Source organism: Cyprinus carpio, chromosome B22, assembly GCF_018340385.1.
Source record: "Cyprinus carpio isolate SPL01 chromosome B22, ASM1834038v1, whole genome shotgun sequence".
In the NCBI taxonomy this organism is placed as follows: Eukaryota; Metazoa; Chordata; class Actinopteri; order Cypriniformes; family Cyprinidae; genus Cyprinus; species Cyprinus carpio.
The window spans coordinates 10,855,069-10,875,504 of record NC_056618.1 but is presented as its reverse complement, the minus strand read 5'-3'; the positions used below and the strand labels follow the sequence as shown (position 1 = coordinate 10,875,504).

Below are 20,436 nucleotides of genomic sequence, written 5' to 3'. Positions count from 1 at the left end.
AAAAAAATACACCTTTTTGTTTCTATAGATTTTTCTGAAAGATGGTTTTGGTCATTAAAGGTAGTTGTTAGCATGGTGATACTGTATATGTTCAATTGTTCGTTTTTGTGACAATTTTGATTTTAGCTAGTAATTTGATGCTATAAAAACGGGGTGTGTCATTATGGTTGATTGGGTCTGCAGGAGTTTTGGCGGGAGTTAGATACCGTGGCTCCCCCTCACGACACTACTGCGCAGACTCTGGCTCCAAATGAGGTCATTTGTTCAAGATGGCAGCGGCCATACTGAGGTGCTTTGGCTTCACTTTTATATAGTGGAAGGAACAGGAGACGAGTCGTCCATCATTTTTTACAGTCTATGGTCTTGTGAGCTGCTCACGTGTTTACATGATTGTTAACCACCATGGATTTAACAGTAAAACTACAGAAACAACTTCTGGCAGAGATTATCTAATGTTTTCGAGTTATTTTAAATTCACACAACTATTCCCAGCACTTCAAAGCTTTTAAGTATTACCAAATTTGAAAGTTATTTCAATGTGATGACATTATTTGTTCATCCTTCATAGGTTGCCTCCATTTATAAAGCTTAAAGTTTCATAATGCAGGAAAGCAAACACTTACTTAAAAAATTAAAAATAGATGATCACTAGTAGATGGCTGCAGAGAAATACTTACAGGCTTATAAGCCATTTCCACTCCCTAATATATATTTATTTTTGTATTTATTATATTTTGACATTATGAATGACAGTAATAAAAGTTAATTTTATCTGCAACTCAACTACCCAGACAACACGAGTACATCTGTCTGCTAAAGATCTGGGAAACATCTGCTGTGTACTCTGATAAATGTCTCATAAGCAGTTTTAAATGCATTATACACAACAAAATATCCAGTGTTGTTTTCATGGTGTTCATTTATCAAAGTTAAAAAGTTGATTCTGGTGTTGATTTGAATGGCATTAACACTTGCAATGTAAATCAGTGGTCAGAGTCAGTGTATTTACAGCAAGTTGACAATTGACACTGGTGATGAGTTGATCCAATTTCCGGTCCTTGCACATTATTTCCTTTTTGATTGATGATGGATGACCATGAGGAGAGGACAGTGTTCAAACAGGTATAATATTTTATAACCACTTAAATGGATCAATTTTCATGTTTAGTTTCCATTTTTCACCATTCAGAATAATATTGGTATGTTTCTCAACATTGCCAGAGTGCTAACATTATTTCTTTTCAGATAACGCGACAGACCACCAACAGGATCTCGAGGCCATTTAGCTGCATCACTTGTTAGCTAGCAAATTGAGGTAAGAATGACATTGTTTTTTAGTTAGCAGTTTTAAATTTAAGTTTTCTTATATTTAAAATCTTGGATAGATAACAGTGTAATTTCTGTAATTTGTGTAATTGTTTAATGAGATAAATTAACGCAAATAACACAGCATCTATATTCCCCTTCTTGGGGCTCATGTTATTTGTGTTGCCAAAATAAAACATTGTAATTAATTTTTGTCTCCAGCATTTCAGTATAATTGTGCATGGTTCCACATATAAAATATATATAATTCAACATAAATATGTAATAATTAATTACAGCACAAATTTAAACAGTATTAAGTAAATTTTTTTTTATGTGGACCTTGAACACGCAGCTTTGAATGGTCCGAGGAATTTACATAAAATATATTGTGGTTACTCTTTTCTGTTGATATTAGCAGAGATAAATGATCAGATAATCAAGCAAGAAAATTTTGCTAAACTTATATTTTCTGGCAACATATGACTATGAACTAATATTCGCTCATCATATGAGACACGTGTTTGACGTGCACATGCTTCATCTGCAATAGTAGATACTATAACTTAAAATTAACTGCAGTTTCACATTGATGTAATGTTAACATTTGCGGGGTGAAAAATAGAGCTTCTGACAAGCGGCTCGCTGGCTTTTCTTTAATATTAACAACGTCATAATTAGCTTTTTTCTTGACCAACATCTTTCCTCATGTTCATCAAGACATGAAGAAATTTGTAAAACTGCACAGCGATAGTACGTTTCAAGACTTTCTCACTGAAAGTAAGCTAAGAATCTTGTGCTACTGCTTAGAAATGTACTTGTACAGTATACAGAAATGTATACAGTATACAGAAATGTACAGTATACAGTAGGAACTATGCTTTTTTGGTTAGGGCTGCACAATAAATCGAAATGGAATAGAAATCGTTATTAGACAGAAGCTGCGATTATCATGCGTTTCTTTCAGTGAAGCACAGTTCCATGATCAGCAGTAAATCTCCATCCAAAGGCCAGAGGGCGCTCTTGGCTTAAACTCCAAATATGTCTAGCAGAAGAAACCCAGGAAATGCCTATAGTGTAGCTGGATAAACAGAAGATTTAACTGCTTTTATTGATTCAACTTGACTAATAAACACACAATTATGACAATATATGGTTTATCCGAGTTTTTATTATTATAATTTTAATTTGAATAAAGTATATTTACAATGCAATGCCTTTATCACTGTTTAAAATTCTATGAAATACTATGCCTTATTCTGTGTAAAAGACACATCATCTCACAGAAGGATTTATTTCAAACGCTCGACTGACGTTATGAAGTGAGTTTGGAGTAAAAATACATTATTAAATATGATATTTTCACATGCTTTCAGATGAAGCAGCATTTTCTACACCAAGCCATAGTTCACTGAGAAGTTATGCAAACAGCTGTCGTTATCATGAACAATTTTTTTCGATTTCATAATCGCGCAATAAAAGTGTCTGCAGGTTTTTTTTTTTTCGTAACTTTTCAGTGAACTACGGCTATGTGCAGTAAATGCTGTTCCATCTGAAAGCACGTGATGATGATTTAGTGCTGATTACAGAACCACTTTACTAACAAAATGTGCATGACAATCGCATTTGGTTAATTGTGCAGCCCTGCTTGAGGTATAAGCCCACAGGGCTTGTGTATGTTAAATTAAAATAAAGAGATAAAAATAAAAAATTAATTACATTTATTAAAAAAAAAACAAACAATAAGTAATTCCCTACCTATTAGATATAGACTCACAACCTGGGGAAGTCGTGGCCTAGTGGTTAGAGTTTGACTCCTAACCCTAAGGTTGTGGGTTTGAGTCTCGGGCTGGCAATACAATGACTGAGGTGCACTTGAGCAAGGCACCGAACCCCCAACTGCTCCCCGGGCGCCGCGGCATAAATGGCTGCCCACTGCTCCAGGTGTGTGTTCATGGTGTGTGTGTGTTCACTGCTGTGTGTGCGCACTTTGGATGGGTTAAATGCAGAGCACGAATTCTGAGTATGGCTTAAACTACAACACTATCCATTTTTGTGCAAAATGACTAAAAACTACTTTACTTTAATTACTATGTTCGACTCATTTGCACATTCATGATGTCTTAGTCCTTAAAGAACAACACTATCCATTTTTGTGGTAAAGGATGAAAAAGTAACCTTAGAAATCTTGTAATATGTTATGTCATTAGATAAATCAGGACTTTGGTCCGCTGTTCAATGCTGAAACATCCAACAAGCTTCTTGAGAGGTGGGAGATGGCATTCAAGTGAAAGATCATCAATGAAGCCCAGTCTCTTACTTCAACAGCAGAAATTCTGTGTCTTTCTTAATGTAGCAGGTGGACAATGATCTGAAAATGGTTGGCATGAAATGTTTGTTTTTGTTTTATCCTAAATTGCAACCCCCCCAAACATCTATTCATTCAAATTGGGACAGTGACATGTCAACTCGCCAGCTGCAGTGGCATCTCCTGCTCCAGGGAGGAAGAAGACTAAGATCAGTCCAACGGGCTGTTGACAGACTTGTGCATTTCCATTAAGGGAAAACTAACAATACTGTTGCAAAGTCATTGTAAATGTTTAAATGCAGTGGTTTTCAATCATGGTCCCTCTGATTCACCCCTCTGCACATTTTGTTTCTCTGACCTGACACCAGCGGTGTATAAAGTACCCGAAAGCCATACTCAAGCAAAAGTACAGATATCATACCAGAAAATACCATCTTTATTAAAACTCATATCCTAACAAGTACCCATTTCTTATTAACCTTGCCCTTTTAAAGAATATGATTAATTTCTTTCTTTGTCATATTTTACATTTTTATAACAACATCCATTAATTTAGAACATGCTTTTATCCAAAGCGACTTACAAATGAGAACAATAGAAGCATTCAGACCAACGAAAGAACAACAACGGTATACAAGTGCCATGACAAGTCTCAGTTAGTCTAGCACAGTACACATAGCTATGTTTTTTCCAAGAATAGAATAGAATAGAATAGAATAGAATAGAATAGAGAAGAAAATGTAAGTGCTAGCATTAGTTGGTCAAATGCTGGCGAAAAAGATGTGTCTTTAGATGTTTTTTGAAAATGAGTAAAGACTCAGCTGTTCAAATTGAGAACTGGGCACAGTCCAGGAACAGTAAGTGAGAGTGATTTTGAACCCCTCTGGGATGGCATCACAAGGCGCCGTTTACTTGCAGAATGCAAGCTTCTGGAGGGCACATAAGATTGAACTAGTGAGTTTAGGTATATTTGTGCCGTGCCAGTGGTCGTCTTGTAGGCAAGCATCAGTAACTTGTATTTACTACAGGACCGAGTCATTGGAGAAATATGGTCTGTGAAGCTTAACTGATGATCCATCATAACTCCTAGGTTTCTGGCTGTCCTGAAAGGAGTTATGGTTGACGAACCCAGCTGTATAGAGTAGTTGTGATGAAACGATGGGTTAGCTGGAACCACAAGCAGTTCAGTCTTAGTAAGGTTGAGCTGAAAGTGATGGTCATTCATCCAGCTAGAAATGTCACTCAGACAGACTGCAATGTGAGCAGCTACCGTTGGATCATCTGGTTGGAATGAGAAGTAGAGTTGAGTGTCATCAGCATAGCAGTGATAGGTAGGGTTGGGTATCAATTGGGTTTTTTACGATAACGGTGCCATATCGATACTTTTAAAACAGTACCATGCCTAAATGGTGCTTGAACTGATACTTTAAAAAAGAAAAAAAAAGAAAAAAAAAGATGGATAACATTAAAAATATTTTAAATAAATCCATAGCTTTCACACGCTTCTTGGATGCTCTCATTTCCCAAGTTGTGCTTCCATTACTCTAAGGCTAACAAATGTATTTCACGATCTGGGTCATTATTTATTACAAAACTACACATAATGGTTCTACTGTATCTGTCAATCACTCTGATATTTAGGTAAAATGAGTGCTGTCTGTCCCGGTCTTTAATCAGTTCTGTGAATGACTGTATGGTCATTCTTTTGTAAAGTAGCAAAAATGTCGTTTGTAAAGTATAGTACTGTGCAACGTCTTAGGCACATTAGCACATTTTTTTCAGGTAGCTTTGCAGGAAGGTTTCTTCAAGCGTCTTGGAGATAAAACCACAGTTCTTCTGGATTTAGATAGTCTCAGTTTCATCTGTTTCTTCATGTAATCACAGACAGATTCAATGATGGTGAGATCAGATCTCCATGTGGAGCACCGGCTGTTGTCAGACTGCTTGTGCATTCAAAAATCTCACTAGATTATTATTAAAATTAATGGCAAAATTACGGTGGCCGAGAGAGCTCAATGTGCTGCCACTTCAGAAAACATGCAAATAGAAAAAGCACCAGCAAATCAAGAAAACATCTTCAGCAATTTGACAACACACGCACTGTAAATGCTCACAACACAAGCAAATAAAGAATTTTATATGAAGTGCATTTTGCAGTGCTTTATTTGGTTGTGTTGTGAGCATTTTCAGCGTGCATGTCAAATTAATGAAGTTGTTTAATTTGCAAGTGCTTTATTTATGTGCACCTCGTTTCTTTTTTTTTCTTTGGTTGTGTTGTGAGCATTTGCAGCGCGTGTTGTCAAATTGATGAAGTTGTTTTCTTAATTTGCAGGTGTTTTTTCTATTTGCAGCACGTTGAGCTCTCGCGGCCACCATACAAAATGAATGTTTGGAAATGTAAACTGATATTTTCTACTTACACACTACAGCAAAAGATATAAATAACTGGCCGAACACCATTCGTTTGGGTGAAAATACTAACGTGCATAAGACTTTTGCACAGTAGTGTATGTATAAAGTAAGTATAATTAAAATTAGTATATATAAATAAGTATAATTAAAGTATACGTTCATATGTGTTAAGGGCTAGATTTTCGCTGGAGGAAACAGCTGTGGTGTGATGAGCGGTGAACGCAGCGAAAACTTTACAGTAGATGGGAAACCGATTGCTCCCTCGTGACCTTTTGTAAACTGTATTTATGACAAAGAACTGCACTGATACAGATATTCTAAGCTCGGCCGCGGTCAAAGAATTACACTAAAATACCTATATGAGTCCGCTCATAAATCTCCCCCCCTTTCTCATAAAAAATCTAAAAGAATTAAATCAGAGCCGATATGGGGAAACAGGTCTGCAGCCATTTTCATATGAAATATAAGGGGACTGACTCTGAGGCAGTTTTTGTGTTCAGTTTATGGAGCTAAATGCTATAGCCCCGCTAAAAAAGCCTAGCGACGACCATGCTTCTTGCGTACATTTCAGAGGACCAGGACATATTTCAAACGATCGCTCAGGCATTTAAGAGGCACCGAAAACTGCGTTCTGATTTGGTTCGGTTCATACCGGTTCCATCTTCGGTAGACAATCCTAGTGATAGGAAAAGTCATTCTTCTAAATGACAGATCCTAATGATGTCATGTAGATGGAGAAGAGAAGTGGTCCAAGCACTGAGCCTTGAGGAACCCCAGAAGCAAGAAGTAGTGACTTAGAAACCTCACCCCTCCCTTCAAGACAGACTGAAGGATCTACCTGAGAGGTAAAACTTAAACCACAGGAGTGCGGTTCCAGAGATGCCTGTTTTTCTGAGGGTGGACAGTAGAATCTGGTGATTAACTGTGTCAGAAGCAGCAGACAGATCCAGCAAGATAAGTACTGAAGATTTGGAAGCTGTTCTTGCCAGTCGCAGGGCTTCAGTAACCGCAGTCTCAGCTGGCAGTCTCAGTTGAGTGGCCACTTTTGAAGCCAGATTGGTTGCTGACCAGGAGGTTGTTCTGGGCACGAAACATAGAGAGTTGGTTGAACACAAATAACTCAAGTGACTTTGCAATGAATGGAAGAAGGGATACCGGTCTGTAGTTTTCTAAATGTGCTGGATTTAGAGATGGTTTCTTAAGCAGTGGGCTTACCCGAGCCTGCTTAAACTCTGAGGGAAATGTACCAGAGTGAAGAGAGGTGCTGATAATGTGAGTAAGTGAAGGTATGACTGAAGAAGAAATGGCCTGAAGGAGGTGAGTGGGGATCGGATCAAGTGGGCAAGTAGTAGGATGATTGGAAAGAATAAGTTTGGAAACGTCCATCTCTGAGATTGAAGAGAAGGAGGAGAGAGAGTGTGTATTAGTCTTTATGAAGTTATCATCAGTCTGTGGTGTGGAGAATTGGTTACTGATGGTTCTTGTCTTATTTGTGAAGAAAACTGCAAAGTCATCGGCTGTAAGAGTCAATGAAGGAGGGGGAGGAGGACAAAGAAGAGAAGAGAAAATTTAGAAAAGTGTGCGAGAGTCAGAACAGTTGTCAATATTGTCGTGGTAGTATGATGTTTTAGCAGTGAAGACACTTGCAGAGAAAGAAGAGAGGAGTGAGTATCGGACAGCCAGGGGGCAGATGGGGTGGTGCGTGCTGGTCTTTATCTCTGCAGCCCTGAGTTTAGAGCGATGTTCACAGAGAGTATCGGACAGCCAGGGGGCAGATGGGGTGGTGCGTGCTGGTCTGTATGACAGTGGGCAAAAGTTGTCCAAGCAAGAGTGTAGCAAAGAGTGTCAGTAGCACTGTTCGTGTCCAGTGCTGAAAACTGTGAGTGAAGGAAGTGAGGATGAAACCATAGAGGATAGGTGAGAGGGAGAGAGTGAGCGTAGGTTGCATTGAAAGTTGACCTGCAGAGGAGTGTGTGCTGTGTCAGGAGTAAGTGTGATGTTAGAAGTTATGAGGAAGTGGTCTGAGGTCTACAGTGGAGCAACTAAAGTGTTGTCCATGGAGCAACAGCGTGTGTAAATGAGGTCCAGTTGGTTGCCTGATTTGTGAGTAGCTGTAGTAGATGCTCGCGATCAAATGAGGCGAGCAGAGTGTTGGAGTCAGCAGCCTGGGGTTTATCTAGGTGGATGTTGAAGTCACCGAGCAGTGCCAGAAGAGTACCATCCTCAGGAAAGTTTGATAGTAACACATCCAACTTCTCCAAGAAGTTTCCCAGTTGACCTGGGGGATGATAAATGACCACAAAGTGGATTTAAATAGGGTGGGTAATAGTAATTGCATGTGATTCAAATGAACTGTTGGCTTTAAGAGATGGTTGAAGATCAAATTTCTATTCATTTGAGATAAGGAGACCAGTACCTCCACCCACATCGTGCGAGGGGTGTGGGGAAAAAGTGAAATTAGTGGAGAGGGCTGCGGGAGTAGCAGTGTCTTCAGGTTTGATCCAAGTCTCAGTTAGGGCAATGAGGTTGAGACCGGAATTAGTAGCAATAGAAGAAATAAATTCTGCATTGTTAACAGCAGACTGGCAGTTTCAGAGACCAACTGGATTAGAGAGTATTTTTTTTTTTTTTTTTACAATCGTATATTACATACTAATTGTTTCTTTCTCCCCACAATACACACAGAAACCATTCTGATGTGCACCAGTAATAGTGATGCATTCAGTCCTGTGTCGAAGTCTTATCCTTATGACTTGTTCACTCCTGTATCTAGCACTAGTGTTTAATTTAATTAACATTCTTTTAATATTAAATAAATGCCTCCCCTTATTATCTGAGTCCCATATTTCTTGCCAATCCCTTTAAAATATTTTCCATAATTATAGTTTAAACTTCACCTTTACTTAAAGCAACATTAACATCTACTTCTTCCTTTTTAAAAAGGATCTTTTGCCAATTCATCAGCGGTTTCATTTCCCAATATGCCCACATGCCCACAGAAACCGACTAATACACCTTTTCTTTGTATACACCATAACATTTAACTAATAATTTATTTCTTAACCCATGAATCATATAGAATGTTAATTAGTTGCTAATGTAGTAATCATTAATAAATGGTTTAGTTCTTCAAGAGTTATACATTAACTTGTGATTATCTGTTAAGCATGAATGAATGCATATTTTTGCATCTGTATTGTAAAGTGTTACCCATAAAGACATTAAACTTTTGTGAAATGATGAACAAGTTTAGGCATAAGGCTGTGGAACTATGAAAATAGTTGTTTTTGAAATGTTCTGTTAAACCTGCTGAAACTAACCTGAGTAAAATAAAAAGCTCAGTTCCACATGCATGTCCGGAAAATGCATGAATATTCATGTATGCTGATCCCACTGACATTAAAAATCTCAGAAACCGAAAACCTCATAACTCTGGAAATCAGTTTTTCCCACTGCACTGCATCCTGCGCTGTAAAAAAAAACAAAAAAAAAAAACCAAAAAAAATTCCCCATAATAATAATAAAAAAACCTTACAAATACACCTTCCCTTCATAGAGGAGCAAACAAACTAGAGGTGATACATTTGCAGTATAGAAATTAACAGATGATGTTTATTTTCCCTGTCAATTGTTATGTTGATTAGGACTGATTTGTACAGAAGCAAATGTATAGATCAACACATTATTGTGTCATGTCTGGTGATGATGTGGTGTCAGACCTGAAAATGCTGGATCTGAAGATAATCTATTTACTGTGAATTTTTTTTGTATGCTTATGTAAAGAAATTAATCGAGCAAAACTCTTCCCACATGCAGTGCAGTGATATGGTTTCTCTCCCGTATGAACTCTTATGTGCACCTTAAGTTGATCTTTATGTCTAAAACTCTTCCCACACTGATCACATGTGTAAGGTTTCTCTCCAGTGTGGATCTTCTCATGTCTTTTCAAGGTTTCTGATTGATTGAATCTCTGGTCACAGTGTGAACACATGAAAGGTTTCTCTCCAGTGTGGATCCTCTCGTGCTGTTTCAGTTCTGTAGATGTAACAAAAGTCTTCTCACACTCAAAGCACATATATTCTCTCACATCCATGTGTCTCTTCTGATGTAGTTTTAAATTCTGCAGATGTGAAAATTTCTTTCCACACAAAGAACATGAATGTGGTTTCTCCTCCTTTAAATGAGCATTCAGGTGACTCTTCAGGCCTGAATCCCACAAAAATGTTTTTCCACATTGATCACATTCATGCAGTTTCTCTCCAGTGTGGATCTTCATGTGTCTCTTCAGCTTTGCTGATTGTGCAAAACTCTTCCCACACTGATCACATGTGAACGGTTTCTCTCCAGTGTGAACTCTCATGTGCACCTTAAGTTGAGTTTTTTGTCTGAAACTCATACCACACTGATTACACATGTAAGGTCTGTCTCCGGTGTGAATCCTCTCATGTGCTTTCAGTGATTCTGAATGAATGAATCTCTTGTCGCAGTGTGAACACTTGTAAGGTTTCTCTCCAGTGTGGATCCTCTGGTGCCGTTTCAAATGACTAGATGTAATAAAAGTCTTCTCACACTCAAAGCACATATGATCTCTCACACCAGTGTGTATTTTCTGATGAGCTTTTAAATTATTTAGAAGTGAAAAACTCTTTCCACATACAGAACATGAATGTGGTTTCTCCTTTGAATGAACTATCAGGTGACTCTTCAGGGCTGAAGCCCACAAAAATGTTTTCCCGCATTGATTACATGTTAACAATTTCTCTCCTGCATGAACTCTCATGTGAATCACGAGACTCTGTTTGTTTGTCAAACTCTCTCCACACTGAGGGCAGGTGAACGATTTCTCATCTCTTATTTTCTTAAAATCTTTTTTTGGTTTGGTTTGAGAGCGACTCAAAGGTTTTTCTCCAGTTTTGACATGATGTTTCTCCTCCTCTTCACGCAGTTCTTCATCCTCCTCATTATCTTCAGTCAATTCTGAAATTAAAGTAAAATGTTTAATGTTCAGTAAATCACAGATACTTTCCATGAATGAGATACATTGATCTTCCTCTTATGTTTAAAACATTATAGGCACAAATCCCATGTTTCTATAGTGAGAAACATTAAGTATATGAGATCAACTCCACAAGTTTATAGAAAGTGCTCTTATTATTTACTGCTCCAACTATATTATTGCACAGATCTAAATATTTTTTTCTTATTACAACAAATCAAAATCTGACAAACTACTTGAAGCTTTAAAACCTTAAAATAAGTAAGTTTTTATGCTGCTTATTTGTCTATGTGGTGTTTTTAATATGTTTTTAGACAAAAACCATGTGACCATCAATTTATAAACACCATTGCGGAGTATTTTTTCTTCCTTAAAACTGTAGTTTCCCTAAAGACAGTCACAGAAACACGGTTTGAAACAGCTGTTACTTAATAAAGAAAATTACTTTAAAAAAGCAACAGAAAAATAGAAACAATTTGCATACATGCGGCACTCAAATCACACACATAGAATGCAAATCAACAGTTCAACCGGGAGCGCGCAGCTCTTTAAAGGGGCCACACCATATTTCCTCGTTACAACGTCAAGGGATCCTAAGACGCAGACGCACTTCTCCCGCATTGACATCCGCAGGTCACACACATTTGCACGTGGGCACGGATTAGAATCACAAACTCGGCTACATTTGAGTCTTTAAGGCATTTTGAGGACACAACATTGTCAAGTAAGTAAATTTAACGAATGTTACAGTATCCACTGTAGTCGTCCGCTAGTAAAAACATAGTTTTATCAGTCATTATCTGTTTGCGCTGGATCGTTTCACGGATAATGTTACCTCATGAAGATAGCCATCAGTTTCTTAGCTTATGTTGAGCATACCATCTTATTTATTGTTCAAACACATTTGGTTTAATTAAACCAATATTTCCACTTGCCATTGCCATTGTATCGCGTTTATTACAGTTCAGTTCATAGATCAGGAGGCCCTGGCTTATGGCTGGCTGCTGTGTGACTGAGAAGAGGCGGGGGCTAATTTCCATATTCAAAAATCTGTGTATAATAAATGAGGCAAGGGTGTAGAGTTACATTCATACTATTTTTCGGTATGAGAAAATTACTTTCACAAAAAACAATACAAAAAAACACCTAAACCGAGGTCCTGACTCTCTGTGGTCATTAAAAATCCCAGGATGTTCTTCGAAAAAGATCAGGGGTGTAACCCCAGCATCGTGGCCAAATTCACCCATTGGCCTAAGTCCATCATCAAGGTCATATATTGACTGGCTTCTTTACTCTCTTTCCTCTCCACCAATAAGCTAGTGTGTGGTGGGTGATTTGGCACAATATGGCTGCCATCTGTCAAGGTATATCTTGGAGGGGATGAAGTGTCCAAGTCGCAACATCTAGCTCTTCTCTATCTACATGGCATCAACTAGTCTCTGTTATTCAGAAACATGGCTCTTCATATCACTGCTATGCTGACACATATGATTGTGCAACACTGTGATTGTCAGAGACTCCATCGTCCAGGACATCTGTGCTACGTTAGCCGAAGGTAAAGTGCACACTCACTGTTTCCCTGGTGCTTGTGTTCTCGATGTTTCAGAATTTTGACCAATTAATACAATCAGATAACGGTTTAAAAAGTCAATGTTTTTTTAGTAATTTATCAAAATATTTAAAAAGGTTTGCTACATTGTTAAAATAGGCTACGCTATTGTTTTCTTAGAGAGAAAGTAGCCTAATAGTAGCCTATTAATAAGTTGCATTTTATTATTTCATTCAGAAATAGGCCTAATGCAGACGCTACAAAATGATAGCAAACATTATAATAAACACTGCATACATAGCTATGCTATTTTAGTTCCCCTCACTCCACAACCAAATCCTTTCAATTAACAGTGGCCTATTTAAAAAAAGAACAAGAATAAAAAAATAGCCTATAAGAAGTTATAGCAACATAAATGACAAGCCAAAACGAATTAATTTAGGCTAAAACAAAACTGAAACCAACGCTGGGTCTCTCATTCGGCACAAAATCAAATGTTTTTTATATTCGCAATGTATTTGAATGCCAAATTATTATTTGTTATAGCCTACTTCACTCGCGTTCCAATATCCACGTAAAACAAAATGTTTTGCATAACATCATGGCGGTACGGTGGTAACACTGAACAGCACCATATTTAAATTGAATTATTAATTAAATGAATAAAGTTTAACTTTGTGCGCGCATGCGGTGCCAGTGCAATCACTTGATAGCGCCCGGTCGGTAGGGCTCGAGCCTATGCTCAACGGGAGCTCACAGCGTTGGAACGGGTGAGCCCTACCGGCCGATGGGGAGGAGCAGCGTGATTGTATAGCCCGACCAGGAGGTCCCGAGTTGCCTCGACTGCAATAGGTCACAGTGTCGGCGTACGGGCCCTACTGGCTGACAAGCCCCTGCTATTCAGTGGGCAAAGGGCAAATGGCTGACCGAGAGGGCCCATGAAGCCTCCGACTGGAGATCAAGACTCAGGACAATGGACATGTGGGTCCTCTCGGTTTGGCAGATAAAAAGGCTTTGGGCTGACTGACAAGGAGGACTCTTGCAACATCCAATGGGAGATTGATACTCACAGCATCGGATGGATGAGACTCGCTTGCGGGCGGAAAGTACAGAAACCCGACCGGGAGAACTCTCGCATGTCTGACGGGAGCACACGCATCAGACGGGTAAGCCTCGCCGGCCGGGGAGAGAGAGAAAAGGAAATCCCGACTGGGAGGCATCTCGAGACATCCGATGGGGTATTATACTCAGAACATCGAACGGGTAAGCCTCACCCAGCGGGGGTAAAAGATGTGAGGATAGCGGAGAGGGTTTAGGCAGCGTTTGGCGGGAAGTCGAGACTCGTGGCGTCAGTCGGTTAAGTCTTGCCTCCCGTCAAATGGAAAGGTAAGTTGCGTGGCCGGGAGACTCTCGCCGACGGGAGCACACACATCGAACGGGTAAGTCTCGCCAACCGTAGAATGGAAAGGTAAAGATTGTCCGGTCAGGAGGATCTCGCCGACGTCCGACGGGAGCACACGCATCGAACGGGTAAGCCTCGCTGACCGTAGAAATGGAAAAGGTAAGATTGTCTAGCCAGGAGACTCTAGCCGATGTCTGACGGGAGCTTGTACTCATGGCATCGAACGGGTAAGCCTCTCCAGATGTAAGACGGAAAGGTTATGTGGTTATGTGGCCAGGAGGCTCTCACCAGCATCCAACAGGAACGTCCTGCTCACTGTATCGGCTGGGTAAGCTTCGCAGGCCATAGAATGGAAAAGGTAAGTTTGTGTGGCCGTGAAGCTCTCGCCGACATCTGATGGGGGCTCGATACTCACGGCTTCAGACGGGTAAGCCTCAACGACCATAGAATGGAAAAGGTAAGTTTGTGTGGCCGTGAGGCTCTCGCCGACGTCCGATGGGGGCTTGATACTCACAGCATCGGACGGGTGAGCCTCGACAACCATAGATTGGAAAAGGAGGCTCTCGCCGGCCTCCCTCGGGAGCTTTATACTTGCATATTGGATAGATCAGCTTGGCGACCGTAAAATGGAAAGGTAAAGGTTGTCTGGCCAGGAGGCTCTCGCCGGCGTTCGATGGGAGCTCAAACTCCTGGCATCGAAAGGGTAAGCCTCGCTGGCCAAAGGATGGAAAAGATAAGGTTATCTAGCCGGGAGGCTCTCACCGGCCTCCGATGGGAGCTCAAACTCCTGGCATCAAATGGGTAAGCCTCGCCGACCATAAAAATGGAAAGTTAAGGTTGTTTAGCTGGGAGGCTCTCACCGGTATTTGGTGGGAGCTCAATGCTTGCGGCATCGGATGGGTACGTCTCGCCGATCGTAGAATGGAAACGGAGGCTCTCGCCGGCCTGCCACGGGGGCTTGATACTTGAATATTGGATAGGTCAGCTTCGCGACCGAAGAAGGAAAAAGTAAGGTTGTCTAGCCTGGATGCTCTCGCCGACGTCCGATGGGAGCACACTGCATCGAACGGGTAAGCCTCGCTGGCCGTAGAATAGAAAAGGTAAGGTTGTCTACCCGGGAGGCTCTCGCCGGCATCCGGTGGGAGCTCAATACTCGCGGCGCCGGATGGGTGAGTCTCGCCGACCGTAAAAGGGGAAAGTTAAGGTTGTTTAGCTGGGAAGCTCTCGCCGCTTGTTCGATGGGAGCAAACGGCATCGAATGGGTAAGCCTCGCCGGCCGTAAAATAGAAAAGGTAAAGTTGTGTGGTCGGGAGGCTCTCGCCGGCATCTGACAGGAGCTCAATACTCATGGCATCGGATGGGTAAGCTTTGCCAACCTTAGGAAGAAAAAGGTTTCTTTTTTTTCCTCTCTTTTTTCTCATCTAAAAATAAATAGTGGTTCATGGGGGAATTTTGCCTGAGAATTTCTAAGGCGGAGGTACTCGAAGATGGACTGGTATGGTTGGATTGAAGAAGAAAAAGTCAGGTTGTCTGGCCCGGAGTGCTTAAAGTCAAACTTGGTGACACCACACTACAGTTGTGAATCATTTGAATGTAGTGTAAGTACATTTCGTCATAAATAGAATGAGGCATCAGTTTACTGATGGGGATCGTGTTGTATCTGTGTAGACAACATCAATGGGTGCTATTGTCTTTTGTTGGATCATGCCACTCGTGTCCGGTGTAGACATGGTGTGAGTTTTTTTAACGGGTTATGTTATAGCCCTGCTTGTTTTTAATGTTTTTATGAAATATCTGTATTGACTGAATTATCATATCATCGTATTATGTACTGCCATGCGAGCCACAAAACTAAAGCTTGGCGAGCCGTGCAACGAGTTACACTGCTGTAGGTTGCTTTTTGGTGGCTTTGATTGTGCTGCCGCGGTCTTGTTCATTTCATAGGGCGAAACATCTCTCTCACTCAGCAGCATGTCTCTATGGCAAACGCGTGCCCATTCAGAACTACGGGAGCCCTGAGTGGAGCGTCGGCGGATGTTAAAAAGAAAACCGATTTTCATTCAAACAAATAAACGCAATCAACACATTCAATTAAGTTGCCATGTTTCAGCACATTGTTGCGTGAAGGGCTTTTATGTGCAGATAGCCTTTATGTCATAATATTAACTGCACATGTTTAATACAAACATCATTCATTACAAAAAACTAACATTATTCTAAATAAAAAAAAGGGCTTTTATGTGCAGATAGCCTTTATGTCATAATATTAACATTATGCTGTATAAATAACGAAGCGTATTCTAAATGAGATAAATCCTATTGATTAAAAATCAGCTGCTTCATTCTTCTGGTCATCTTCAGCTCATGCAGCTCAAAGCAGAAATGCAGATCATTAATAACTACTGTCATATAGCCTATTTTTTTTTATATATATATATATAATTTTGATTCATTTTTTATATGACCTTAGTGACCCAGAAACTTTCCAGCTACACAATTATCTAACATAATTTATTTTTTATTTTAAATTACCCAGTTTTTTTTTAAAGTGTCCTTATTATTTTCTGCTTCAACAATATTCCCTGTACAGATTTTGCAATTTTTCCTACTGCAACAAATATAAAACTGCTTCAAGCTTTATAAACCTTATTGTTCTTTAGCCTGATGAAGGATGAAGAATAAACACCAACCTGTTTGTTCTTCAGTGTGTTTGATTCTGCAGGGTTCTGGATCTCTCATGTTCTCTCTGTCCTTCAATAAACTCTGTCTCTGCAGATTTCACTTCTTCCTGATGCTCTGATGCTCGTCTTCACTTGTAGACTGATGGGAATATCCCAGCATTTATTGATGAACTGCAGTGGGAGGAGCTTCACTGAAGGTGTGCTTGTTGTGGGAGGAGCTTCACTGAAGGTGTGCTTGTTGTGGGAGGAGCTTCACTGTGCAGTAGGAGGAGCTGATCTGTCAAAATCAATTATAAATCAGTTATTTACTTTTTATATTAATTCACACATTTTAAGCATCTAAATTTACCTATCATCCATGTATCTAGAAAAGTTCTGTCAATGAATTTTACAGCATTTTATACTAACTCGCAAATTCTACTCAAGTTTCAAATAAATTTTATTTATATAAAACATTTAAGCTAGCAGCACAGCTGACGAAAAACTGCTGAACAAAAACATAAAATAAAAGCACAAACATAGTCCTGTTTTTGGAATCTCTTGAGGATTTTATCCAGATATTTTGTTCCTAAATTAATTAATAAGCAATATTTTTTTTATATAGAAATGAAGAAAAAACAAAGTTAAAAGAAACCAAATATAAACAATGTAAAAAATAAAAACAATGACAGATTAAACCTAAAAAAAAAAAAAAACATTTAAAATTAAGAAACAAATAACCCACTAATTTGAGTGTTTTGTGTTTTATCTGAAACATGGTTCATCAGATTTACGAATAAATTCAATTTTTAAATTAACATATCTTAATTCAACAATAAAATAAATTATTTTAAAACAGGACTTGACAGCAATAAAATGATCTTAATGTGTCAATGAACAGATCTGAAGTCATCAGTATAATGAATGAGGTGAAAACATGATCTATTATCATGAAATAAAAAGGATTTTCAGCAGCTGATAATATTGATGAGTCTCAGACTATAAACACTCATTAAACAAGACATTCAGGATCAGCAGCAGATCATCTCACTTTATTCTGAGTGTTTGCTGATAGAAACTGATTGTTTGAGTAAGAATATTTGCTGAAATACTAAAAAACGGCTCTATTAAAAATAATACGATTATCTTTTCAGTATATCCAGAAACTGACAAACTATAAAACCTTTAATAATAAAGAGCATTCAGTACCAGCATCATTATTACTGCAAACATCAAAACAATCATAAACGAACATATAAAAACACAAACTCTCTCAGATATGATAATTTCCCTCACATGCTCGTCGCCTGCTGTGATAAATGTTTTAGTCAGCAGACGCAGAAAGAAAACATATCAGAAATTACCTCTTTGGATGTTGCTTAAATAAACGGTTAAGTGTGTTTTAGGTTTTACAATAATGTAAACACGTGAAGTACCGCGAACTGCTCGCCTCACGAGACTCGAAGCTGGCTGTTGTGAGCGCGCAGGTGATGACGTCATCGTCGCGACGCGAGGCGAAATCAACGGTAGAGCTGATCATCAATAAATAAGCGCCAAATTCAATTTAAAATGAAAAAAAACCACCTATAAAACATCCGATCACCGGAAAATAAGGACGAAACTTTTACTGATGCAGAGGGTGTGGGGTGAAAATCGTTTATTAGGTACCTTAAAAGCTAATTTGAGAAATTTAAAAAAGAAATTCCAAATGGCAGACATAATACTTCATGGCCCTAAAATTATATATATATATATATATATATATATATATATATATATATATATATATATATATATATATAGTATATATATAGATAGATAGATAGATATAGCAAACATGCCGCTTTTTGGCCCGCGTGGGCAAAAAAATCCTGTGGGCCACAATACTGGCATGTGGGCCCCACATTATGTAATGGCCAATTGTGTGCCCATTACATGCCCACAGGTATGTCCACAGTGGGCGCTGGGTGTGGGCACAGTAGGGACTTTGAGTACATAATTAAAAGTGGTTTTAACACAAGATTAATTTATATTCTGGCAGAATTACTAGGGGTGACCCTGAATAGTCGACGATTCAATGCTTCGGTAGGAGGAGTCCAATTCGACTACCAATCTCACAGACGAATATTCTCGGCTGTTATGATCATGCCATTTTGGCTATAAATGCTCAAATGTCTGATTTCACATCTACGGGTTTTCTCCAAATAAGTTTATATTCAGCCTATTAAGATAATGCTGTAAATAAGAATCTGAAAAAGAAGCTTTAAATAAATATTTTAACGTGCGTGATCAAATCCAACCACTAATAGATTTCAGTTTCACTTTCTATAATCCGAGACCGACAGAGGAGCATATCTTGGTGGCAGCCTGTTTGATTTATCAGACGACGGCTCGATTATAAATCAGGATGTTTGTGCAGATTAACATCTCGGAAGGGAGAGCTGGTTAGTCTTAATGGGTCGCGTTTCAGTCACTATTTCATATTCATCCCGTTGTCTGACAACAAACAGTCAAATATATCAATGAAAACAGTTTCTAGAATTTAGCTGCATCAAAATGCAGAATGTGGCACAGAGAGGCAAATAATAAATAATAAATGTACATTTTGCATGTTCAGAAGAAGTGAGCTGCCCTGTCTTGCGGAAATACAAACAGGTTGTACTGTAAGTAAATTGCTCGGTGCAAAGAAAGAGAAGTAATAAGAACATGGTATTTCTGTTTTTTTTTTTTTGGTTTTTTTTTTCATGTGTCTAATATACATGAACAAGTTCTTTGAAAAACATCTATGACCTATGAAACATGTCTACTCTTCATGCTCTGTTAACTATGGTTTCACTAATAATAAACATATTACATAAAGCATCCATATTTGTCCATGCCCTGTTGATTAGATTAAAAACTTGAAGGCCTGGTTTCACAAATGGGTCTTATCTTACGCCAGGACTAGGCCTTATTAAATTAAGATATTTAAGCAACTTTTACAAAAATGCCTTAGAAGAAAATGTTACAGGTGTGCATCTTGACACAGAACAATGACACTGACATATTTTAAGATATGTCAGAGAAAGATATTTTCAGTTGAGACAGCATTTTAGTCTGGGACTAGCTTAAGCCTTGTCTGTGAAACTGGGGGCAAAAGTATTAATTTAAGGTACATTTAGAACAGATAGAAACGTGTGATTAAATTGCGATTCATGAGTTAACTCATGACAATCATGCGATAAATCCAATTATTTATTTTAATTGATTGACAGTTGAAGTTAAAATGACTAAAATAAAATGTAGGCTTATGCTGGTGACTCATCAGTGGACTTTCCTCGTCAATATAAGCTATATTTTTTCACTCTTTTCTCATTACCAAGAAACCACTATATTTCTGACGTTCCAAAAGCACATCCTTCTGGCAGAGAATGAATGTGCATTTTCAATAATCCAGTCTGCAGTTTTTGTTCAGACCAATGTAAAAATACACCCACATAAATCCATTTTAAATGACATAATAATTTAAAAATCAATGAATATCAGCACCGTTGAGAAGAGACACAGGATGACTGCTAGGTTGATCACTTACAACAGTGGTGTCCTGGAGGACCAACATCCTGCAGAGTTTATCTCCAGTCTGTCCACACACCTGCCTGGAAGTTTGTGATGATCCTGAAGACCTTGATCAGCTGCTTCAGCAGTACAGGATTGGGGCTGGAGCTTAACTCTGCAATCAGGACTAGATGGCAATCAATACTCAAAAGAGAGAAGACAAACATTATGTTAATGGTTTAAAACTAAAGTTGAAAAAAGTATTTAATA

At 38.8% G+C, this 20,436-nt stretch overlaps 1 protein-coding gene across 1 annotated transcript; it reads right to left on the bottom strand.

Moving 5' to 3' along the window:
• Positions 1–8,346: 8,346 nt before the first annotated feature.
• Positions 8,347–18,138, bottom strand: LOC109082897 (zinc finger protein 501-like). The gene is made up of 3 exons (XM_042748681.1): positions 17,997–18,138; positions 16,663–16,930; positions 8,347–11,002 (listed from the first exon to the last, which is right to left on the bottom strand). Exons 2-3 carry the CDS (start codon positions 16,709–16,711, stop codon positions 9,771–9,773), a joined length of 1,281 nt encoding a protein of 426 aa, XP_042604615.1. The 5' UTR covers positions 16,712–16,930; positions 17,997–18,138; the 3' UTR covers positions 8,347–9,770.
• Positions 18,139–20,436: the final 2,298 nt, after the last annotated feature.

Bases quoted from the DNA above. Each gene is read 5' to 3' on its own strand.
- LOC109082897 (XM_042748681.1), bottom strand. From the start codon at position 16,711: ATGAGAGATCCAGAACCCTGCAGAATCAAACACACTGAAGAACAAACA. The intron at 11,003-16,662 runs GTTGGTGTTTAT...CTTTAATTTCAG, and splicing joins ACACACTGAAGAACAAACAG to AATTGACTGAAGATAATGAG.